Source organism: Pelodiscus sinensis, chromosome Z, assembly GCF_052426305.1.
Source record: "Pelodiscus sinensis isolate ZL-2025 chromosome Z, ASM5242630v1, whole genome shotgun sequence".
NCBI classification, from domain to species: Eukaryota; Metazoa; Chordata; order Testudines; family Trionychidae; genus Pelodiscus; species Pelodiscus sinensis.
The window spans coordinates 7,803,882-7,829,180 of record NC_143085.1 but is presented as its reverse complement, the minus strand read 5'-3'; the positions used below and the strand labels follow the sequence as shown (position 1 = coordinate 7,829,180).

Genomic DNA, 25,299 nt, shown 5'->3' with positions numbered 1-25,299 from the left:
CGTCTTACACATGCTCCCTTCTGATACGGAGAAGAGATGTTCTCTGGCTCCCAGAGAAGAGCCGCCTCAAGGCCACCTTTCAGTGACTCTGCCTGTGATGGTGATGGCTTGCAACTCAAGTGCCTGTCCCAGGCACGCCTGTCCCCCATTAAGCCACATCAGTGCACACTTGCTCATTCAATAACCTATTGGCCAGTCTCCCTTTGCCACTATCCCTTTAAATTAGGCACCACCCAAGCATCTGCAGCCCTAACATGGCCATTTTGCTAGTGGCAATTGCCTGCTGCATTTCTCTCCCAACTGGCTGGGCGTCACTTAACCCCTCCTGCTCTTCTGAGGAGATGGGCACTTCCTCACACAGACTGACTTCTCCTCTGGCTGGTCTGGGCAGGCAGCCAGCTAAACAGGCTGTGTGAATCAGGGGTGTAGCTATGGGTGGGACTGAGTGGGCCCTGTCTATCCACTTAGCACCCAGGCCCAACCAAAACCAGGCCAGAGCCCCCTGAGTCCACAGGCTGTGACTCCAGACCCTGCGTGGGTGTCTGTCAGCCTGGCCACATTGCTCTCCTGCCAGCACCACATGTGGCTGCTCCAGTCTTTTGCCCCAAGTGCTTGCCCCATGGGAAGGGGGCAGGAGGGGTACTTTATGGTGGAAGCTGTGGGCAGGGCTAACACGGGGGTTGGGAACAGGAGCTGCAGCACACAGCGTACAAGCAGGAGAATGATGCGGCAGGCTGTCTGCTGAGTAGTAAGAAAGGGATAAGGGGTGGCAGGTCCCCCATTCCTCCTGCTTCCTCTTTCCAGGGACCTTGATCCTTTCTGTGCACCCCCTTCCCTTCTTGTGCATCTCCCTGGGGCACCAGATCACTCCTACACCCCTCCCCTTTTTGCTCCTCCCCGAGCATGGGATCCCTCCTGCCCCCTTCCCCATGGCACTAGATCCCTCCTGCACACCTCATCTTTCCTGCCCCACCTAGGGCCCTCCATCCTTCTCTTCCAGCCCCCCATTTTTGCCCACACACCTGAAAGGTCCCCGCACCTCCGCCGCTTTTCCTGTCCTAGTTACTCTACTGCTGTGGATGCTGCTCAGGGGAAATACGGTGCCACTGCACAGCAAGGTTGTCGAAGTGGGTCTGATTCAGCAGAAGGCTCCTGCCCTGATGAGCCTTGGGGTTGGTTGGTTTGGTGCAGATCCCACGCTTGGTGCTGTACCAGAAACAGGATACAGACAAACTTTCTGTTCAAGCTTCATAACCGGAAACCAGCCTGAGAACATCAAGGGGGTGCTGAGCGACAGAGAAGGGCATTGCCTGGGGTGTAGTTTTCTTCCCTGTGCCATGTCTAGGAGGGGTTATAGTGCTGGGCTTGGCCTGGTAGGTTTTATCATGCTGAGGGGGCTGTGTGGGAAGGGACGTGGAAGGGAGCTGGTCTCATTGCCAGATCAGGGAGGCTATATAGCAGTGGTTCCCAAACTTTTGGGCATTTCATTTTTGAGGAAACCCTCATGTCCGCCCCCCGCATAACAGAAAAACTTGTGGAGCAAAAAAAAAGAACTGACTGAGGCCAAAAAACAAATAGCAGAGAAACTTAGGAACTTAAGGGGGAGATTGACTGGGGGGGGGGGGGGGGGTTGAGTCACCTCGTGCCCCCCCTGGAATTTCTTCACCACCCCCCCCCCCCCAGTTTGGAACCCATGCTGTATAGCCTATAGGGGATGCCTGTGGTATAAGGGCAGGGCAAAGTTGACTAGGGCCTTTCAGCTAAAGAGAACCTGGGGGGAGGGGGAATGGCAGAGATTCCACAGGGAAGGTGTTAAAGCTGGAGCCTGTGTTAAGGTTGCCATGGCGCTGGGCTGTGTGGGAGGGCTTCCTCACTGGGGGAGGTCCTGTCAGCCAAGCAGGGTGTGGAGGGGGAGGGAGGAGAGCAGCTGGGAGGCAGTTCCGATGCACAGCGGTGCCACAGAGACAATGCTGGCCTCTGGCACAGAAGTGCCTGGGTTTTAAGGTGCAACCATCCACCTCCCAGCTGGGAACTCTGTGGGGGAGATTCCTGCACCTTGTGTAATTATTTTCCTCTCTCCTTTTCTGCTGATCAGACTCTTGCAAGATACTCTTCTGTGCTGTCACTTACTCAGTATCTCCTTCTTTGTGCTTAGGCTCCAAACCCATAGATAGAAAATACCTTCCCTTCTCAAGAGCAGGGCAGAACTGTCCAGTACCTAGACCCCTGGCTTGGGGTCATGAGGCCTGAGTTCTTTTCCTGGTTCTGTCACAGACTTCTTCTATTTGACAAGGCCAGTGAATGTTTCCCCATCTGTAAAATAAGGATAATGCTAGCCCATCTCTGTAAGGGTATGTCTACACTACCCCGCTAGTTCGAACTAGCGGGATAATGTAGGCATACCGCACTTGCAAATGAAGCCTGGGATTTGAATTTCCCGGGCTTCATTTGCATAAGCGGGGCGCCGCCATTTTTAAAACCCCGCTCGTTCGAACCCCGTGCAGCGCGGCTACACGGGGCACGAACTACCGTTACTCCTCATTCCACGAGGAGTAACGGTAGTTTGAACTAGGAAGCCTAGTTCGAACTACCTAGTTCATGCCCCGTGTAGCCACGCTGCACGGGGTTCGAACGAGCGGGGTTTTAAAAATGGCGGCTCCCCGCTTATGCAAATGAAGCCCGGGAAATTCAAATCCCGGGCTTCATTTGCAAGTGCGGTATGCCTACATTGCCCTCCTAGTTCGAACTAGGAGGGTAGTGTAGACATACCCTATGACATTTCTAGAATAGGAATGAAAAGGCCTATAAAAGAGCTAAATATCCTGTAAAAGTGCAGGATTTTTTCTTTAAACCATGCTTTTACTGCATTTTCCAATAGTACAATCTTCTTTCTCATTTTTCCTACTCTATGTTTTTGAAACACCTAAACAAAGAGGATTGTTTAAACACAAACACTGTTTTAATTTGCAGTATATTTGGAGATCACATTTCAACTACATTTATGGGAATTAAGAAGCATTTTTGTCATTTAAAAAATGACCCCCTTTGATTCCTGTGCAAATTTGTTAAAGCAATGATCAGTGCTGGCAAATTCAGGATAGCTAATCAAACTGGTAGGTTATGAGAATAAAAATGTTATTAAAGTTAATGTTAAAAGTTTGCATAATGCACAAGCTAAGAAAATAGTGTCTGTATATCTGGATAGAGGGCTTAGATTATCCACAAGTACAAAATTTGTGTTAAAAATCAAAGAAACATAGAACATAAGCTACACTTCCCCAAATATAGGGGAACAATTTTATTACTATAGATGACTTATTAGAATCTGAATACAGGCAGTCCCCGGGTTACGTACAAGATAGGGACTGTAGGTTTGTTCTTAAGTTGAATTTGTATGTAAGTCGGAACTGGTACGTATTGTAGGGGAAACTCTAGCCAAACATTTCTCCAGAGCTCAGTTTTATTCTCCCACACCTCACTTCCCTCAGTCCTTTATTCTCAAGCTGAGGTGTCTGCTGAGAAAAGCCGCTCTGCATCTCCCTGGTCTGCTGGGAGGGGTGCTAGCTTCGCGTCTCCCTGGTCTGCTGGGGGGAAGTAGCTAGTGCGGGGTTGTCTCACCCCGTTTGTAAGTAGGGATCCAATGTAAGTCGGATCCATGTAACCCGGGGACTGCCTGTACTCAGCTACATTACTTATAGAAAGTTGTACAGAGTAGGCACTGGAAAGCAAATATATCAATGAGTGAAAATTATCCCTCAGTGATTGAAAATTTGGGGTCTGTTAGAAAATACAATCCATCAGGAGAATATCAGAGTTAATACTAAATGCCCAACATTGCCCAACTGGGGCAAAACATCCATCATGTTTATTTCCAGACTCTCTATCCAAGGGGAGAGCACTAATTTTAGACATGAGGCCACTTCAGAAGTGTGTGAAGTGGTTCTGGGCTGCTCCAGAAGGGGCAGGGCCTCAGGATGAAGGATCAGGACCAGGACACTTCCGTGTTTCCCTACCCTCAGACCCTGACTGGCCTGGAGGTGGAAGGGGGAGGAACGTGTGAAGTTTTGGCCCCTGGCACCCCCCATTTCTGAACAGCTTGTGGTTCCCTCTAGGCTCCCGTGTCCCTGCTGTGGGAGGAGACTTTATGCGATCCCCCCACCCTCAGGTCAGTCAGAGCCTGGGGTCAAGGGAAGTACGGGAAGTCTTTCGCTCCTTGCACCCACCCTGCAAGACTGTGTTTCACTTAGAGTCGACCACCAGCTAAATACCTCTTTCTTCAGTCCTAGACATTCTACGTACCGTGCACTGAGAACTCCTCAGCTGTTCTCTTGAGGTTGACACCCCTTTCTTAAGTTGTTTGGTATGAGGCACAGGGTGGGTGAGGTAGTATCATGCAGCTCTGTGGTGCTCAAAAGCTTGTCTTGACTCACCTACTTTGTCTCTCTCAGCCTCTCCTTCAGTGTACTCAGTGACTAATTCAAATGGCAATTAGATCGCAGACCCTGGCGGGTTTGGACCGGGCGCCTCCCTCATCTTTTAGAGGGGCTTAAAAGACTGTGTATTTTCCATTTGATTTCCACCCTCTTCTTCCTCCCTCCCCCCCCCCCCCACGTACCCCTCCTTTTGAGTGGAGTGATAATTAATACAGCTACTTTTGGTTTAACAGTAATTAACTGAAGCTCCCCTGAGACTGGTGTGCACCAGCTTTGGTTCTAAGAGCAATGGACTTGGAGAGCCATCAGCTAGTTTTATCCTGGAGGCCAGCAGGGGGAGCACCCACCATTGTTTTATGGACCTCAGCAGCAGGAGATAATCAGTACGCTGTGGCCTCAAATGTAAAAAAGGCAGCCGGTGTTTCTGCATGTTCTGAGTTATAAACAGTGACCTTTCCTTACTGTTTTAGGGACAATAAAAAGATAAATCACAGCTTTAGAGCAGATCAGAAATAATCTGGAAAAAAGGCTAAGCAGTGAGATCTACACAGCAACATTATTTTGAAATAACTAGCGTTATCACGAAATAACTTAGTCCGCAACTACGCAGCTGGCAATTATTTCGACATGATGTTGAAATACTGTCAAGCTGGAGGACTTCTTACTCTGTCTTCTATAACTCGCATTGTACGAGGAATAAGGGAAGTAGGAGGAAGAGTGCTCTATTTTGAAATGAGTGATGTGTAGACGTTCCCTATTTTGAAATAAGCTACACCATTGACATGGCTCAATTTGTGTATCTTATTTCAAGTTAAGCTCTGATGTCTAGATGTACACACTTTTTTGCTATCTCAGAGTACATAATGCAAAATTATTTAAATCCAAAGCCAACTGCAATGAGTTAAAAAAAAATTCACTAAACTGGGTGACTGGCCAATAAAATGGCAGATGAAATTCAATGCTGATAAATGCAAAGTAATGTACATGAGGGAAAAATAATCCCAACTACACATAGAAAATGACAGGCTCTAAATTAGCCGTTACCACTCAAGAAAGATATCTTGGAACCATTACGGATAGCTCTCCAAAAACATCTGCTCAGTGTGCAGTGGCAATCGTAAAAACCTAACAATGTTAGGATCATTAGGAAAGGGATAGATAAGACAGAAAATATCATGATGACACTATATAAATTCATGGCATACCCCACACCTCAAATACTGTGTATAGTTCTGGTGACTCCATCTCAAAAAAGATATATTAGACCTGGGAAAACTTTGGAAAAGAGCAACAAAAAATTATTAGCAATCAGGATCAGCTTCCTTTGAATAGAGACTGAAAACACCAGGACTATTCAACTTAGAACAAAAGATGATTAATTGGGGAATGTGATAGAGTCTATACAATCATGAAAGGTGTGGTAAAAGATAATAGGAAAGTATTATTTCTGCTTTAGCATAACACAATAACCATTGGTCACCAATGAAATTGAGTCAGCAGGTTTAAGAGAGAAGGAAGCACTTCTCTATACAACATGTGGTCAACCTGTGGAACTCCTTGCCAAGGGACAAGGAGCAGGCCAAAAGTATAACTAGATTCCAAAAGACTTAAGTGAGTTGATGAAGGAGAGGATCATCAATAGCTATTAGCCAAGATGGCTAGGGATGCATCCAGTGCTTAATTTGCAAAGAAAGAAGTGCTGGGGCTCAAGTAATTTTTTATAATTGTTATAATTAAGATGGTAAACCCAGAGGTGCTGGGGGCTATGAACTGCCAAACATGCAGGTACTGGGAATGTTTGGTGTCCCGTAGGGTATGTCTAGACTACATGCCTCTGCCAACAGAGGCATGTAAAATAGGCTACCCGATATAGTCAATGAAGCTGGGATTTAAATATCCCCGGCTTCATTAAAATAAAAATGGCCGCCACACTGTGCCAGCTCAGCTGATCATCGGCACAGCGCGTGAGTCAAGACACGGATCGGTCAACAAGGGAAGCCTTTGTCGACCACTCCCTTATGCCTCGTGAAACAAGGTTTACAGGAGCGGTCAACAAAGGCTTCCCTTGTTGACTGATCCACGTCTTGACTTGCGCGTTGTGCCAACAATCAGCTGAGCCAGCACAGCATGGCGGCCATTTTTATTTTAATGAAGCCAGTGATACTTAAATCCCAGCTTCATTGACTATATCAGGTAGCCTATTTTACATGTCTCTGTCGGCAGAGGCATGTAGTCTAGACAAACCCTTAGAATCTGGACAAAAATCCCTGAGTAACTGGCCTGTTCTGGTTGTTCTCTCTGAAGCATCTGTCATCAGCCTGTCAGAAGACACAATACTGGGCAAGATGGAGCATTGGCCTGAGCCAATGTGGCCTGAACTTAGGTTAAGCAGTGATTTTTTTAAAATGCCCTATAGATTCCAAGAGTGGTAACTCTGTGCTAGAGCATGTGGACCAGGGGCTGGAATGAAATATTAACAAAAGGGAAATGGCACAGACTTGTCAGTGTCCAAGATGAATTGAGTGCTAAAAGCAATCAGCTTTGGGGGTTGTGGAGATTCTTAGAGGAAATTTGTGGTGTTATTAGCAGCTGATAAGTAGAGATGAATGGAACCCCTACAGTTATACAAACCTGATCCTGTAGCACAAGACCACCACTGTAGACTGAGAGCACAAGATAACCCAGCTGGAACTGTGGCATGATGCACAGCAACTTTCTTCAGGAGCTGCCATGGAATGCTCTTGGTGGGGGCTGAGGACATTTTTAATGGACTTTTAAAGTTACATGAGCGATGCAAAGTAGCGTGTATTCCCTCCCCCTCCCCCACAAAGAGAGAGACTGAAACATCCTGTGATGAAAAGGTAACAGCTATGCTGCACCCAAAAGAGAGGAGCATGACAGGATGTGTGCATGTTCTTTGTCTTATAGACCCTGTCGAAGTGAACCCTTTCCTGTGATGATCCCTATATAGAATTGGAAAACCAGGCTGCAGAATTCCCTAGCATGGATCTCATCAACTCTACATGATGGCTTAGAAATCCTGGAGAAATGTCAGTCTTCTCAGTTATATTTTTAGAGTAATATCTATATAGGAACCTATTTAATGTTTATAAAAAACCCTATTGGATTCCTTCAGATTACAGTTAATACTGGAAGATCCGTCTTTGTAACAATGTATGGCTGCAGAACACATACTCTGTAATTGTCAGTCAGTCATGTACATGCATTCAGGTTCATGCCTCTTGGCTTCAGAAATGCAGATTTCCACCCAGAGAACTAAACAAGAACAGTTTAAGTAGGTCACCCAATAAAGATGATCTTTATATGCAGACAGGTGTGAGTCTTCTCCAGTAGAGGGCACAGAGTGGTTGTATACTCACAAGCCCTGTGTCAGAAAACAAAGGAGCCCAGTTACAGCGTGTTTTCTTGAAATGACTCATTTTTTTTACTAATTGTCATAATCATAACCATTCTAGTGTGTTTCTCTGCCCTGACGCAGGAGGTCTCTCCATCCATAACACTCATAACATCCTGAAATATCATCTTTTAAGGCAATCGGGCAGTGCCTAGATGTTCCTGGGTGGATCCAGGACCCTGTTGTGCTAGATGCTACCCATGCACTTTATTGACACTCCCTTCCCCAGATGCTTTACAACCAGTGTTCTTTCTGCTGCATCATGTAAGGGGTTAAAAATGGGCCTGCTCTCACCAGACCCCACAGCTCCTGGTCACATACCTCTCCACAGCTTGCCTAATTCTTAAACCTGTCTTCATTCCTTCAGCAAGTTTTTACTCTCCCCTCTCCCTTACCCAGGCCAAATTCAATGTTTTGTTTTTTTCAGGCTAGTGTAAGCTGCTGGCTTGAAGGGTGAACTGTTCTTTAGTGCCTGATGCCCAAGAACTTGCTTTTGCCACCAGCTCCTTGGGAAGCTCTTTTAGCTCTTCAGAAACAGAGCTTTCTGCTTTTAGCATTAAAGGGCGGAGTCCTATTCCCTGCCTTCAACCACTAATGTAATTGAGGAGCAGATCTCAAAGAGCTTTACAAAGGTTAGTATCATTTTTATGTGTATCTTCCAGGTGAGGAAACAGCCCAGAGAGTTAACCACTTGCCCAAGGTCACCCCACAGACCAGAGTCAGAGCTAGGAATAGAACCCAGGGGTCCAGAGTTCTGTTCTCTAGTCTAGACCACAGTGCCTCCCAATGACAAAAGGGTCATTGCACAAGGCTTTGTGAAGTGCTGCATCAGATCTTTAAAATCTAGATCTGTGATATCTATAGCACTCTCTTCATCTCCTGGTGTTCTGCTTCTCCAAAAAAAGTGATCTGGTTTCTCTAGTGTGATTTTGGTTTTTTATAAATGCATACTGCTTATTGTTCCTGGTTCTATTATCTGCTACTTGCTTACATAAATGTTTTGTGCAAGATTCCAAGGTACAATATATATAGTCTCATTCATTCAAGGTCAGCTGCTTTTACTTGTACTTCAAAGTATCAGGCACAAGGAGTAATTTTTCTAAAGATTTTTTTTCATTCTATTCAGTACAAAGAGGCACACAATTCAGCATGTCCAACTGGCATCAAAGAGCTGCCCCCAACTTGTATCATTGCATGTGGCATTGATCTAGATAATGAGACTGTGTAGAGACAGGAATGCATTCTACATCTGATTCCTAGGGTGCCACCTGTCCATATATGATGGCATACTGGTTAGAGCCCAAGGGGAGCTGTATCCCCTATGGAGTCAGAACAAAGTGTCACACCAGGGGTGCAGAAATAATGTGCATACTGAGGGTGCAAAGAGCCACTGAACCCAAACTGCAAACCTTGTGTATGTTGGAAAACACTTCAAGGTTGGAGTGCCAGTGTACACTGGGTTCCAGCACCTATGTATCTCATTGAATGACTTTCACTCATGACTTTCTCTGGTCTCTGGCTGTTTCCCAAACCTGGTTCCATTGGTATTCAGAGACTTTGGTTTCTCTTTAGGGTAGCCAGATAATGCAGGGCAAGTGAATTCTAGGATATCTGATTATAGGCAACAAACATAGGAGGAAGACTCTACAATCATGTCTGCACTGATCTACTTCTGGTGCCACTCCATTGTTGGTTGCAATAATGGAAGTGCCATTGTTTGTAAGCAGCCTTTGCTATTTTTGCCTCCATGATGTCTGGATTATTCTGGCTCCAAATCTATCCAATAGGGACTGGTAAATCAAGCTGATGATGTTCTAAAAGCTCAGTGATCCACTTGTACACTGGAACTTTTCCCTGCCAGTCTCTCAGCTAGTGTAAACTGGTGTGGCTCCACTGACCTTTAATGGAGAGGAGAGCTTTCCTTGTAGCCACATACAATGCAAACCTACAGCCTTGCCACAAACTGAGGCCCTGTACTGCTGTCATGGACTATCAGGTAGGAAACTCCTCTTTAAGATCAGAAGGCGAGGGGCTCCTGCAGACCTGGATAGAGCACTACTGTCAGGTCACTCTTCCTCAAGGAGTGCACTGACTATCCAGCATGATGTTTACAGCAACCCTTTCCTAAGGGTTGTTCAGTAGCAGTTTGCAGGTGAAGAAAACCTGATGGGACAGGTCTCTGGGATTTCTTGTTTTCCAGGTAGATTCTACAGTCTGAACCCTTCTTTCTCAGCCACTCCCCTGAGAGCTGGGACCTGCCCACTGCCAAGCCTACTCTCTGCATCAGCCAGATAGGGTCACTTGATGACCTCACAGGGCTGTCGCTGCTTTCAAGGGCAGATGGCTCTGCTTGCCCCATGGGACTGATTGGCTCTGAGGCTTTATTCTGTTCATGTAGAACTGCAGCTGCTGGGCAGCAGCCAAGATGTGCTCCACTAGAGCAAAAGCAAGTCCCCCGCCCTGAAGAGTTTACAGTCTGTGGGGTGGAGAGCATGGTTAAAGGGCAGAGGAGAGAGAGGAGCAGGCCTTGTGAGCTGGATTCATAGTGTGCAGAAGTTGTTTGAATAGCTGGATGGGGCTGGTGGTGTCGCATAGGTGTTGGCACAAAGGCTGGGATATCAGCACAACCCCCATGGGGAGCATCAGGCTGGAGGTGCTGGAAGAAGGGAAGCAAAGATGTGGACAGAAGCATGAGTGGGCCAAGAGAGGTCTGGCAGGTATTTAGATGGCAGGTGGGGAGGTTCAGAAGGAGAATTCACATGACCAGTATGGGCATTCTGAATTGGAGGAGGAGGAGGAAGTTGGAATAATTAAGATGACAGGAATTCACACCACACACGAACTGTGGCCCTGAGTTCAAGAGGGTCACACACTCTCCCCAGGAGAAAAGCAGAGCTGACCACCAAGGGCTCCCCGGGAAGGTTTGGGCAAGGATAATCCCCTCCTCCTGGCTGCTAGCTAATGCAGCAGCTGTCGGCCCCTCCAGAGACCAGCAAGATTTCTGCCCCATCCCTTGTTATGCCCGGAGCCATCTACCCATTTTCTGCCTGAACTCCCCGCTGGAACCAGCCTCTCCATTTCTGAGCAGCTCTTCTTTCCCACCCAAATCCCCGCCTCTACCGCCCCCTGCCTTGGGCTTCTCGGACAGCCGGGGGCTGGACTTTCTTGGCCTGCCGGGCAGCCTCGTGGGGCCCAGAGCGGGGTGCTTGGCACTGTCGGCTGGGCGGACGTCAGGGCAGTGTCCTGAGGGCTGGGGGCAATGTCAGGCAGAGCAGGTGGCGAAGCCTTCTCCTGCCAGGTCTCCTGGCCGGCCCTGCAAGCGGGGCGCAGTGTGGGGAAGGGCTGCACACCGCCTCTAGCCCGGGCCGCGCTCGCATGAGTTCCCCTCCGAGGCGCCGTGTCCCTGGGGCTGGCGAACGCGTGTGAGGCTTGGCAGCTGCCCGGGGCTGTGGGGGTAGGGGCTTTGATCTCGCCCCGGGCGCGGCGAAGCCAGCGCTGGGCCACGGTGGCAGCCGGCACACGCGGCCTCCTCCCCGCGCCCTGCCGCCTTTTGTGATGCAGATGCAGCCGGGGAAGGCGGGGGGGATGGCCAGCCCCTCTTCCAACGTCACGTTGTGAATGAGACAAAACAGGAGCCTGGCTCGGGCTCGCAGACACACTCCTCTCCCGCTCCCTCCCCCTTGCGCGCCGGCGCCGCCGGGCTCCGAGGCGCCCCGAGCGAGCGCAGGGCGGCTGGAGGCCGGGCGGGGGTTTCAGCACCGCGGAGAGCTCCCCGCGGCGGGCGGGCCGGCCCCGGGCATGGCCAGCGTGCAGCAGGGCGAGAAGCAGCTCTTCGAGAAGTTCTGGCGAGGCACCTTCAAAGCCGTGGCCACGCCGAGACCCGAGAGCATCATCGTGGCCAGCATCACCGCCCGCAAGCCGCCGCCGAGGTAAGGGCTCCGCCGCGCCCTGCGCCTGAGCCGCTAGGACGCAGGTCACCGCTCTGTAGGAAACTTTTCCTAGACTCCGCGCGCGGGTGCCCGCGAGCGCTCGGGTTCCCTAGCCGGGCTCCAAGGGCAGCCAGGCATGGAAACTAAGCCAGCATCTCCCTCCTGCTGCGGGGTCCGCAGGGGCCTGTTTCTAGGTCACGGTCCGCCTGCAGGGGAGTTGGTTAGCGGCCGCAGGGAGTCCTATAGTTGGAAGGGGCTAGTCACAGCCGTGGCTTGAAAGAAAGGTCCCGGGAGAAATAACATCCAGGCGCTGAACTGAGGGCAGAAAGGAGAGGGAACCAGGAAAGACGGACCAGGTACAATGTAGTAGCACTCACTGACAGGGTCAAAGTCTGATCATTTCAAGATTAACTCTGAACAAAGCCCTGCCCTGATATTTCCTGGCTATGTATAGCGGCCACTGGGTGGATTTGAACTTGGGATCTTTGGAGCTTAGTGTAGGAATCTCTACAAAGCCTGCACATCCTTAGCCCTTCCAGAACTGCTCCAAGCTCCCGCAAAGAGCCTAGCAGCTTTGATTTCCAAGGAGAAACACTGCTGGGTGAATGCTGCAGAACTGGTGATGTACCCAGTAATCTCCTTTTGGGCACACCTTTCTTCTCAGGGCAAGTACACAAGCAAGCACAACTGTTCAGGGAAATGTGCACAGAATGCCAACGCATCACACACGTTCCTTGCAAATCCATATTCCCGTGGGGAATAGCCTAGAGCCCTTACCTTGTGCTTTTAGGAGGCATCCCATAAGTAAACTTCAGTAATAACATGTGACCCAGCTGACCAGTACCCTAGTACCACCAGCAAATATTCAGAGTAGTGGTCCCCGTGAAGCAGGAATATGTTTGCATAGCCTATTTGTTGGGGGAGAGGGAGAAACCTCTACATTTCTTGTGTCCCAGTGGTTCTCAATCTTTCCAGATAACTGAACCCCTTTCTGGGAGTCTGGTTTTCCTCTGCTCCCCCCAAGTTTCCCCTCACTTAAAAAGTACCGGCGTATGAAATCAGACATAAGATTACAACAGTGTCATGGCACACTGTTCCTGAAAACTTGCTTTTCTTTTTTATACCATGTAATTGTAAAATAAATCAACTGAAATTATTGTGCTTACATTTCTGTGTATAGAGCAGTATAAACAAGTCATTACCTGAATTTTAGCTTCTAATGACTTCACTGATGATTTTCTGTAGCCTGTTCTAAAACTAGCCAACTATCTAGATGAGTTGATGTATCCCCTGGAAGATCTCTACATAGCTCCCTGGATGCATGGTCCCTCAGTTGAAAACCACTTGTGTACACCATTCCTTGCAAACCAGGTGACTTAGCTCTAATTTTGAGTTTATGCTAAAATGTCCCTGTAAATGTTGTAATCAATAACTTAGTGAATTGTAGCAGGGAGGTGGGGGGGGTTGTTTGTTTGTTTGTTTTTGTATGGAGGTGGGGTTGTTTGTTTTGGGTTTTTTTAGAATGACTACTAATGAGAATAGGCAGGTGCATCCTAGAAATACCCAAATCTGTGAAGCTAGCATTGTTAAGACTTGCTACATCCTGGGGCTAAATCTTAAGGTGGCAGGGCTCAATATCTTACTATCTGCCTCTGATACCATAGAGAACATCTGAGAGATGATACTTGAAACATCTGATGATGATATTGTATTTAGTAATTATGGAACACACTGGTCTATAACTGTCTAAGAACCATTAGCGAGACCAATATTTTACTTGACATCTATGTTTGTTCCTCTTTATTCTTGGCAAGAGTTGAAGTGTCTAGGAAGGTTAAAACAGAGAAATGATGGCTCTTTACTTAGTCTTTTGTGCTTTTGAATTGATATTAGCATTCAAACAAATAATTGGTGTAGGTATCTATCCGTAAGTCCTCAGAGGATTTCTCATAAAAATCAATCAAAATACAGGGCCACCAGGATAAAAAGACTGAATAAAATAACTTTTAAGAACCATGAAAAGTGAAAATGTTTCTTTGCTTTGAACTAGGAGCATAGTATAGTGTGTTAAGGTCAGGGTTTCTCATTTTCTTGGGTTGCTGCCATTAATTTCATCCTTTGATGACTGAGGAATACTGCGAGTTGCGTTCAGTTCTTAACAGAAGAAAATGATTGGATTGTATACTATCCTGGAATTTTACAGCAGCTTACCCCAGAACCTCTCTCTTCATTGTTGTGCCTACAGCTATTCAGTCTGTCCTATAAGCAATTTTAAAACCTTTGGCATAGAGTTAGGTTTTCTTTTTTTTAACCTCTTCCCACCTTGACAATCTAGAAGTCAGATCCTCAATTAATACAGATCATTGCAATTCAACTGAAGTTAACAGATCTGTGCTGGCTTACATCTGCTAAAGATTTGGCTTTAGATATTTAAAAAGGAGTTTCATGTCCCTGCTATTTCAGTTCTTTTTAGCATGCAGAGGACCCTTTCTTTCTTTCTTTCTTTCTTTCTTTCTTTCTTTCTTTCTTTCTTTCTTTCTTTCTTTCTTTCTTTCTTTCTTTCTTTCTTTCTTTCTTTCTTTCTTTCTTTCTTTCTTTCTTTCTTTCTTTCTTTCTTTCTTTCTTTCTTTCTTTCTTTCTTTCTTTCTTGAACTCCATACCCACTCTAGAGAATAATTGTGCTTTAGAACCAGCACTGGCAACTTTGCTCCAGAACCAGTACCCCAACAATCCATAGAACATTCTCTTAGAACCCTCAGAATTCCCACTGATCCAATCTGCATTGCTATCATTTTAACTCTAGAAACTAGAACCCATAGAATGATGGCCTACTGAGCTTGCCCATCTCTGACCTTACTGCCAAGTCAGTGCAAAGGCAGGTAAATATTTTTTTTTCTTGTAAATTCAGAAGAGCACCTAGGAAGAATCCAGTTGAGGCTTAGCTCTGCTCCCCATTCACAGCAATGAACTGGTTCACTGTGAATAGGTGGACTCTGAAATGGGAGTCTAAATATAGACAATTTCATGTGTTAAGTGGTAATGCAGCATTATTGCAGCTGGGCTCCTATAAAAAGCTATCTTGTTGGTTACATTCACAAAGAATCAGTCACTTTACATTTTCCAATAGAGCCCCTGAAAAAAGATGAGATAGGACCTGATTCAATACTGCCCTGTAGCTTATGTAATCATATGCTCTTATGCCAAGTGGGGGCAAGTTGCTACCCCATCTAAATGGCAATGTTTTGCACAGGCATAGATGCTGGTGCAGAGCAGCAAAGGATCAGATCCAGGTTCTAGTCTTGTGTGCCAGCAACTATCCTCTTTCCGGAGTTTTGCTAATATGCTGAAACCCAAACCATGGGACTGGACTTGCATGCCTTTCCATGTTTAATACTGGCTCCTGTCTTAGGTGCCCATTGATAGGCTAGCAGGGTACAAGGGTATCCAGCAGTACGTCCCCAGAAAGAATTCTAGTGCCGACAGCCCGGCTACGGCTACACTACTCGCTTTGCCGATGTTTTCCTGTAGCAGTGCATGCTGGCCTCCGTGAAGAAGGAAGAGCATATTGCCCTATCTGCACCTGTCATGGAGGGATGAGGGAGTGATGAAGGATCCATTGCCATTACCCTCCCCAACTTCTGTCTGACAAGTAGTCCTCAAGGAGGATGCAGGCAGGATCTCCCCAGGGATTCTGGCCAGCTTATGGAGGATGTGACTTCACACTCATACTTCCCTGGTGCACCCAAGCTACCTGGGATCTATTAGGATTTGAACAGTGCCAGTCAGTGTAGGAGGAGAGCTGCCAGCTGCACAGATCAGTCATTGATTTGTTGCCATGAGGGCTGCTCCCCGATTTACAAAACATTTTTCTCTCCAGCACACCCTGAGGGATGCCTCTGGGGCACAGCAGATAAACTCAAGCACCTTGCATAGACGCTGCCGACTGTCCCACACACAACATTTACAGGCAAAAAATAAATGTCAGTGTAGTAACATAGCAATAGATTTTTCCATGTACACTTGGCTGATTTCTTGCAGCTCCCATGGCCTCCAAGTGGTAGTCTAGGAGTGGTATTCTGGAAGAATCAGGCATGAATAGTCCAGAAGGGTTTGTATAAAGTGTTTGTTCCTCATTCAGATGCTTGTGCAGTGTTGTAAGGAGATCCCAGTGATTATGCCAGTTGTTAGGTGCTAAGAAAACAAGCATGCAGATACCTATTTTCCTCCTAAATTTCAAAGACTTAGATTACTAGGTGGTAGCTATCAGTAAATTACAAACACAGATATTGGTGGTAAAATGCATCCAGTGGCTTTAGGACACAAGAATGGCCACACTGGGTCAGACCAAAGGTCCATCTATCTCAGTATCTTATCTTCCAGCAGTGGTCACTGCAAGACACCCCAGAGGGAGTGAATAAAAACAGGTAATTATTAAGTGATCCCTCTCCTGTCATCCATTTCTAGCCCCTCAAACAGAGGCTAGGGACACCATTCCTACCTATTCTGGCTAATAAGTGTTGATGGACCTAACCTCCATGAATTTATCTAGTTCTTTTTTTAGCCCTTTTAAAGTCCTGGTCTTCACAATATCCTCTCACAAGGAGTTCCACAGGTTGACAGTGCACTGCCCAAATAAAAACTTCCTTTTTTTTAAACCTGCTACCTATTAATTTTATTTGGTGACCCCTAGTTCTTATGTTATGGGAACAAGTAAAAAACTTTTCCTTATATACTTTCTCCACATCTGTCATGATTTTATAGACCTCTATATATGCCTCCTTAGTCTCCTCTTTTCTAAGCTGAAAAGTCCCAGTCTTTTAAATCTCTCTTCATATGGCACCCGTTCCAAACCCCTAATCATTTTTGTTGCCCTTTTCTGAACCTTTTCCAATGCCAATATATCTTTTCTGAGATGAGATGAACACATCTGTACACAGTATTCAAGATATGTGCATACCATGGATTTATATAGAGGCAATAAGATATTCTCTGTCTTATTCTCCATCCCTTTCTCTTCCTTGTGTTGTGGGTTCTGAGCATTTAGCTTTTCTGCCACTTGAAAAGGAAGAAGACAAAGTAGTTTAAATGTATCTGGCAGAATTATGATATCTAAGAAGCAAGTTACAACCCTTCTATAGCTAGAACATGTGAATGGTTTTCTGCCCATTTGGTTCAACCAAGAAGAGTGACTTAATATCAAAATAGCTGTTAGTAACTCAAAGGATGTGTGTTCTTCTGACAGCCTGTGGCTACCACTGTAGGGCCATCACACATGTTGTGTAAGGAATGGCTCTGCCCCATGAAGGAATTGGTGCAATTGTGTTAGACATGGTTTATTCATATCCCCTTCAAACATGGAGTCAATGGAAAGAAATGGACACTCTAGAGCACTTTGCATCCAAATATCTTAAAAAGCTGAGACGAATCCTTGAAGCATATTATTAGCCCTGTTTTCCAGAAGGGGAAACTGAGGCAGAGAGCTAACTTGCCTCTTCCAACATATCACAGCACATCCATGAAAGAGCTGGGTTAGAAACCAAGATTAACTTTGTAGCACCTCTGAGTAGGATTAGTATTTAAATGGCCCCAAATTTATAGGGAGATTCAGTTTTCTCACAAGGTGAAATGACTATCCGAAGGTCAGACAATGAGTCAGTTGCAAAGAGGAGGAGAGTTCTTAATTGTCCTGGCCCCCAGTTTTGTGCTTCAGGCACTAGATGGTGCTTCCTTTCTCATGTCAAAATTGTCAGAAACAATCAGAACACTTACTAATGTCCCTGTATTGTTTGAAATGTTTTAATCAAATAGTCATGCAAGTAGATTGTATTTCTTCGGACCCACCTACCCAGTATGTTGTATGATGGGAAGCCTCACCCAAAAACACAGTTAATAATTCAAGGGAGTAACTAGTGTGTGTCTCTTTTGAGGTGTTGCCCTTTTACTTCTGTAAATAATGGGATATTAGCAGAGGTAGAAAACCAACAGTCTCTTCTGTCACATGCAAGACCAAAGCGAATGACAATCCACTTTGAGCTTTGGCTAAGTATAGATCATGCTGGGGTAGGATTACTTTCTGATGCTAACGCTATGGGGCAGGAGGGCTGATCTTGCAAGAGGTCAGGCACCCTCCATTCCCTCCACAATCATTGTGGTTCATGTGGCAACTCCCAGGATCAGCCCCTAAAATGCTAGGTATGGGGCCAGATATAACTTTATCTGCTGGAAATCAGCATGCCGTGGTGGAAGCCAAAGGAGCTTCTACCCATTTGCAACAGCTGCTCAATGCTGTTGGTTTTCCAGAGTCTGCCACAGCGTTTCTCTGGGGCAGATTCTGCTCACAGCCACACCCGTGTGAATCCACTGGGCTTGATTCGCAGCTGTTCCTTCAGCTTTACAGGAAAGCGAATCCACTAAAATCAGCAAAGTTCCATTAGTAGAAAAGAGGATGATCCCCGAGATGAGTCATACCACTGGCTTCAGTAGTTGTTCTGGATCTACACCGGTCCAACCGAGCACAGAATTTGGCCCACAATATCTAACTGGTAGCACAAACTCCCCCAGAGAATCAAACAGTTCAAGTTAAGTGCAGTGATAATTTAATTCATGAGCAGGATGTCCTGCTCTCTAATATTATGTCGTTTGCACTACACCAAATCTGCATTCTCTCAGCCCTTCTGCTTCAGGAATGGGGGAAGGGAGGGAAAAGCTATTTCTATTCCCCTCGTGGGGAAAAAGCACCTCCCCCTAGGTCAGGATGCTAGCCGGTCTGCTGCTCTTTGAGCAGCCTCCCCAAACTGTCCTGCACTTGCCGCCTGTGATGTATATCTACATTAATGCAGACGTTCAACGGGAAGTGTCAGAAGACCAGCTGCAGGAGCATGTTTTGTTATGGACAAGCGTGAAATTTACAATCTCTCTGATTGTGATCAATCAGATTAGGAAATTGAAAAAGACACTGCTTATTCTTCCACATAGGAACAGCAAATCTAGTTTCCACAGAAAGCGTTCAGAGCATCTTCTGTCTTCATGCATGAGAGAAACCACAACCCCCCCACCATGCACCACGCTAGATTGCTTACACGTAGCTACCAGAGCTGTCTATAAATGCTGCACTCTTTCTTGTGAATTGCGCTGAAAGATACTTGCATTTTAGATATGTCACAATCGCAGATGAAATAAAACTCAGAATTAAGATGTCATAGAAACAAAGCAAGCCCAAGGAGCAGGAACAATACCAGGCTTCCAGAATGGCGATTAAGTAATTCATATTGACGAGGGACTATTCAAAACAAATATTCAGAAACTATGGACAAAACGTTTCCTGGGTGCTTGATTTGCAAAAGCTTTATGTCTAGTTTGACGGCTATGCGGAGAAACACAGGATGTGATCATTTTCAGGCTTCATTAAAAGTTAGCAAATGCAAGTGTTCTTTCATTTTACAAGACAATAAACACTCCAGTGGGAGGGTGGGAACCATCTGTGCTTAGGTGTAGAAGGCTTTTAATGTAACAGGAAAAGTGTTCTGATCAACTCCACTTTTGTGGCTCTCTTGCAAAAAGGGAAGTGTGCAAGGGGCCATAATTAGGCATGCTTAGAAAATACTATCTCCTAGTCATCTCTTTGCTGACCCCCCAGAACTGGGTCTCTGCTTAGCTGCTTTCTTCCTGAGCGGGAATATCTCCATGTAAAGGCAGAGCTGTGCTCCTTTTGTTTTCCCACATCATGTGCTGCAGAAGAGCAATACCCTGCACAGGCAATATGATACTCCCTGTGGCCTGTCCATCTGCACAGAAATGCCCTGCCGCAGGTGTTAGGTTCGTATTGTACCCGGTAACGTATTTCAGCTGCTTCCATCCAACCAAACCACCCTCCACGTCTCTAGCTGCAGCTCAGGCTCTATTCACTCGGTGCTGCGTTGTGCCCCACACAGAACCAAATCTTGCCTTCACTCATCCTCCATCAGAGGTGGCCTTCTGGTTAAGGTGCTGGACTAGGATTCTGTTCTCTGCTCTGCCCCAGGCTATGTGTGACTTTGGGCAGGGTAACTTAATCTCTCTGTGCCTTAGTTCCCCAGTTGTCAAATGGAGAAAGCGTATGTTTCTCTCCACCCCTTCTACTGTCTGTTTAGATAGTAAACTCTTCAGGGGGCAGGGACAGTCTCTTACTGTGTCAGTGCAATCCATAGCACTGGGGATGCTCAGTTGCAGCTGAAGCCTCTAGTTGCTACCAGGATATAAATAAGGAATGTAGACTCTTGCGTTCGGGTTAGTCAGAAAGTTGCAGGATGTAAATGAGGGCAGAATTTGGTACTCAGAACTATTCAAGAAGGAGAGACGATCACAGGTCTCTAGTTGCAGAATGTTGTTCTCATAAGCATTTCATGCTGGTTCTTTCTGAGTGTGAGCAAAACGTCCTATATCTAGGGCCTGTGTGCTGTGAGCCCCGGGCCTCTCTAATGTAGTAGATGGTCCAAGAGACCATACATCTAAAATGTTGGCCAGTGTTAGGCAGACTTCCTGTGAACTCTGCCTGGCTGATCAACAGCATCCGCTATGCCCCAGTGCTCTACAGCAAGAAAGAAGTGGAAGGGTTGTCGCTATGTTACTGTCGCGCTGCGATGCTGACAGGGTGAGCCTGGGGTTAATGTGCTTCCGAACTTATTCATTAGCTCTGTCCATGTCAGCTAGATGTGTCTGCTCTCCATCCTAGAAGGAAAGTTGCTCTAAGGTTTCGGATATTTCCTTCTAGAAACATCTCTGCAGCCAGATCTCTGTTTTATGGGGTGGGTTTTTTTTTTTCCAAATGTTTCCTCTCTGTTTTGACAAACCACATTGAACTAGCCTTTCCCTCACCAAGAGCTATGGCCAGTTGAAGGAAGCCTCATTAGCCTTATCTTGGAGAGAAGGCAGAAACTGAGCCAGTAGCAGAGAGGAGAGTATCAGAGCCCAGCTGGCTAAAATTAAAAAATTAACCTGCCTGGATTTCTATTTAGCCCCCCACTTAACAGCTGTTCCTCTCACCATTTTGCAGAACTTAACCCTGTAGTTGATTTCTTAGGCTTTTCAGTGACAGATACAATTGAACCCTGTAGTATCACACAGATCAGAAACTCTTGTCTAACTTCTGAATTGATTGGGAGAAATTCTGTCCCCCTGGCCAGTGTCAGGCCACTGTGTGCCAATAGAATGGAATGAAGAAGGTGGACTATATGTGGCTGCTCTGCGTGGTAGCTTGCCTAGTTAGAGCAAACTGATGCCTGTAACATAAACCAGCTTCTAGCAGCTGTGAAAGCTACAGGAACTAGCCCTCAAACAGCGTGGCGTAGGAGAGCTCGGCCAGAGCCAGTCCAACAACTAGCTGAAACACAATATGCTCTTTCAACTTAGCCAGAGCAGTTTGAGGTGCTGCCTTGGCTTCAGTGAGAAATATGTCAGGAGCCAGGGAGGTAGCCAGCCAGCGAGGGCACCAGCCTGCGATGCAGGGATAGATCTGCCCCAGCGAGAATCCTAAGCAAGACCCGCACACTTTTCTTCCCAGCCCGAGCCCAGCTGTGGAGGCAGCTCACAGAAACAGTAACTCTGTGCACGCTCCAGCGCAAGCTGCCATTTCGGTGTGCTACAGCGACAGCACGAGCCCCCGGCGTGCCTGTCCATGCAGGGAGGCTCATGCAAGACCCAGGTTCAAATCCCTGTTTTGAGCCAGGCTGAGCAGGGCCTTGACTCTGGGCATCTCAGAGGCCAGGCCTGTGCCCTGGCCACCAAGCTATAAGCAGACTGTATTTCTCTAGCGTCAAATTAAAACACCGTTCAAAACCTTGAGAGTTGCCCTGAAACAGAATTGCCCTCCCTTAGGCAGCTCTAGTCCCTACCTGGCCCCTCCCAGTAAGCATGCCCCCTCTGCCTGTTCTCTGGCAACATGGGCCACAAAAGCAGCACAATGCCAAGCCTGTCCTATACCAACGCCAAGCCGGCTGACCCCCAATATCAAGCCCTTAGGGTCTGGAATCCACTCAAGCAGTGAGGGGTGGGGATCCTGCTCTCTAGTAAAGCTTCTGCATCAGTTGGGAACAAAAGGAATTCACCCCCATCCCTCACTCACTGCCACTGCTGGGGAGCGGGGTGGGAGTTCAGAGACCTCTATGAAGTTACATAACATAAGAACATAAGAACGGCCGTACTGGGTCAGACCAAAGGTCCATCTAGCCCAGTATCCTGTCTGCCGACAGTGGCCAGCACCAGGTGCCCCAGAGAGGGTGGACCGAAGACAATGATCAAGCGATTTGTCTCCTGCCATCTCTCTCCAGCCTCTGACAAACAGAGGCCAAGGACACCATTTTATCCCCTGGCTAATAGCCTTTTATAGACCTAACCTCCATGAAATTATCTAGCTTCTCTTTAAACTCTATTATAGTCCTAGCTTTCACAGCCTCCTCTGGCAAGGAGTTCCACAGGTTGACTACATGCTGTGTGAAGAAGAACTTTCTTTTTTTAGTTTTAAACCTGCTACCCATTAATTTCATTTGCTGTCCTCTAGTTCTTCTATTTAGGGAACTAATAAATAACTTTTCTTTATCGGCTCTCTCCACACCACTCATGATTTTATAGACCTCTATCATATCCCCCCTCAGTCTCCTCTTTTCTAAACTGAAAGTGGAATAGTTTGACCATCAGTGAGGGTCACTTGCTCTTCATGTGTTAAGCAGGCTGGAGCCAGCCCTGCTGAGCAGTGAATGACTCTGGGATGCAGGGAGTTCTTCCTTAAAGCAATGGATTATTGATCAGCCTGGAGTGTTAAAGAACAAATAAGACAATCCAGAAAAGGGACTTTTCCAATTAACCTTCCCTGGAACGTGACAGAGCTCTGTACGGTGCCGAGACCTGCATAGCAAGGGAGAGCCAATCCATGGACACGCCACTTGCAAGTGCACCTGGTGTGGAAATCTTAGCGCACGTCTACGCCACAGCCAGAGGCATGTCGGCCGCATGTGTCAACGTGCCTGAGTGAGTTTTGACTTGGCCAGTTCGAATAACAGCCACCGTGAAGTCGTGGCAGCGTGGATTGGCTAACCTGGGTATGGATGTGAGTGGCGAGCTGGGCTGCTCAGTTTCACTGCAATCAGGATCTGTGCTAGCTAACGCAAAGCTAGCTAGGAGGTGTGCACATGCGCTGCAGTCATGCCTGTGGCTACCCTGTGCCGACACAGCCTGAGACACGAAGGACAGGGGGGGCTGGGGCTTACTGGCCTTTGTGGTATGCTTACTTGTATTGTTTAAAAATGCAAGGAAACATGCTGCCTTGTTCAGCTGCCTTCCCAATGGAAAGGGAACGCTGTCCCCCATATAAGATTTCAGGGGAGGGAAATGCTCATCCCTTGAATTGTGCCCCTCCCTGGATACCCTGGGCTCCTAAATGGCCATGAGCTTTGATCTTTTCCTTGTCTCCCCCATGCTAGCAGAGGTGGACTCAGGCGCAGAGCTGGGGGAGAGACACATTCTCAAGGGGAAGCAAAGACAGGTCTACCTCAGCTCTCTCTCAGATGACCCCACGGCTGAGCGTGAGGGAGGTCCTCACCATGCACACCCTTGTGGTGGAAGGCAAGGATTCCTCTCTGGTGGCTAATGAACCAGAGGTTGTCCTTTGTCCCTCCCCTTCTGGCTACACTGCTTGGAGGAGGGGGGACTCCTGCATCAAGGAGAGCTTTCCTAAGTATGGAGGGAGTTCCCAACCCCACCCCAAATGGGGCTCACTGGGCATACAGTAGGTTCTTTGTGTGATCGGGGGGTAAGGATAGATGATCAGGAATGGGGAGATCTATGCACAGGGGTTCCCTTCCACTTGCAGATCTCAGGGAAACATTGCCCTGCCATGGTTGGTTTTTGTTAAAATGGAATCATGCTGGTGGGTGGGAAATGGGGCTAGCTGTCAAGCAGTGAAGAGTCATGACCAGTAACATGGTCCAAGCTACCTGCAGACCCTGCATCTCTAGGACGATGTCTTGTCCCTTGGAACGAATCAGGAGGGAAGAGATGCCTTTTTGCAAAAACCGGGGGACCAGTGAGCTCCACAATTTGGTATTTTTTAGGCCAGACAGGACCTCTATATCACCTAGCCCAGAGAAGGACAACAAAACAGCAACAGTTCACCAAGGTTAGCTCCGGATGGGCCCCCACCACTATATTTACCTGTGCCTCTGCGAGTCTAGGCAATTGCTGCTCCCATTGGATGCAGATTGCTGTTCCCAGCCAATGGGAGTGGTGAGAAGTGGCGTGGACAGGGACACTGCTTCCCACAGCTCCCATTGGCCGAGAATGGTGGTCATCAGCCAATGAGAGCTGCAATTGCCTGTCCCTGCAGAGGTGCAGGTAAATATAGCAGCAGTAGCCCACCAGGGGATAACCGTGGGGAACCAGAACTGGCCGGTGGGCCGCTATTTGCCAATCCCTGATCCAGCTTGTCCAGTGTGGCACAGCTGCTGTGATTTGAGTTGCTTCTCTTAACAGTGCCACTCAGCTGGTCCGAGCAATTTGTGCTGCATTGGAAACTTAATCCCTTCTGCCCCAGTTGTCTGGATTGGGCAATGATTATTTAACTGGTAGAGTTTATTCATTTTACATGTGTGGCATACGCGCGCGCGCACACTCACACACACATGCACACTCACTCACAAAAGTGAAAGGCAGCCACATGTGGAAAGGATAATCTCCCAAAGACATACAGTGATGTGGAAAACAGAGCAGCAAAAGCCATGACGCCATGTGCAGGAACCTGTGCCTGTTCACATAACTGCAGCCATGAAATTCCTGTGGGATGCATGGTCGAAGCAGGCCTAGTGTTTCACTGATGTAGCCCAGAGGGTTAGCACAGGTATTGCTGAGAGAAGAAGCTGGAAGCAGTCGGGTTGTTTGGGTGTATCTGCAGACCTGGTTTGCTTGCTGATGGAAAGACTTGATTCTGAGCCTAGACTGAGTAGGAGGAACTGGCTATGAGACGTGTCTTTCACTTAGAAGCTGAGCCAATTTGATCCGGAACAAGCAAAGCACAATAAACACAGGACTCCATCGAAGCAAGTTTTGACAGGATTAGTGCCACAGTCAGATTTGCTCCTTGGTACCATGATTAGGGGTGGTGCATCACCAGTGGGTGCCCACCTGCATCTCCAGTTGAAGTGAAGTGAAGCTGTGTTGTGCTTCTGTGTTGACCGCAACAATACAGGACTTGGTTCTGTGATTCTAACTCTGCTTCAGCTGCTCTAATTCTACAGTGCCTGGCGTGGGGGGGGACAACCTCGGCTGGAGTTCCCAGGTGCTCTGTGGCAATACAGATAAATGATCATTCCGGAGAGCTGGCACTTGCCCTGTGGCAAAGTGCTGCTTGGATGATCAATGGGAAACAGGCTGGAGCTGTCCAGAGTTGGGTGCTTTCCTCATTGCCACATCCTGCCTGATGAGAAGCTAAAAGAACTTCCCAACATCTATTCCCTTCCAGGTAGGCTGCAACCAGCTAACCAGCAACCATCAGTAA

General features: G+C 47.3%; 1 protein-coding gene across 1 annotated transcript in view; it reads left to right on the top strand.

Moving 5' to 3' along the window:
* The first annotated feature begins 11,165 nt into the window (after positions 1-11,165).
* SRRM4 (serine/arginine repetitive matrix 4) overlaps positions 11,166-25,299 on the top strand; it is a 154,131-nt gene continuing 139,997 nt past the window's right edge. Inside the window, exon 1 of the mRNA XM_089775217.1 lies at positions 11,166-11,777. Coding sequence (XP_089631343.1) covers positions 11,467-11,777 — 311 coding nt within the window. The 5' untranslated portion in view covers positions 11,166-11,466. The remainder of the gene's footprint in view (positions 11,778-25,299) is intronic.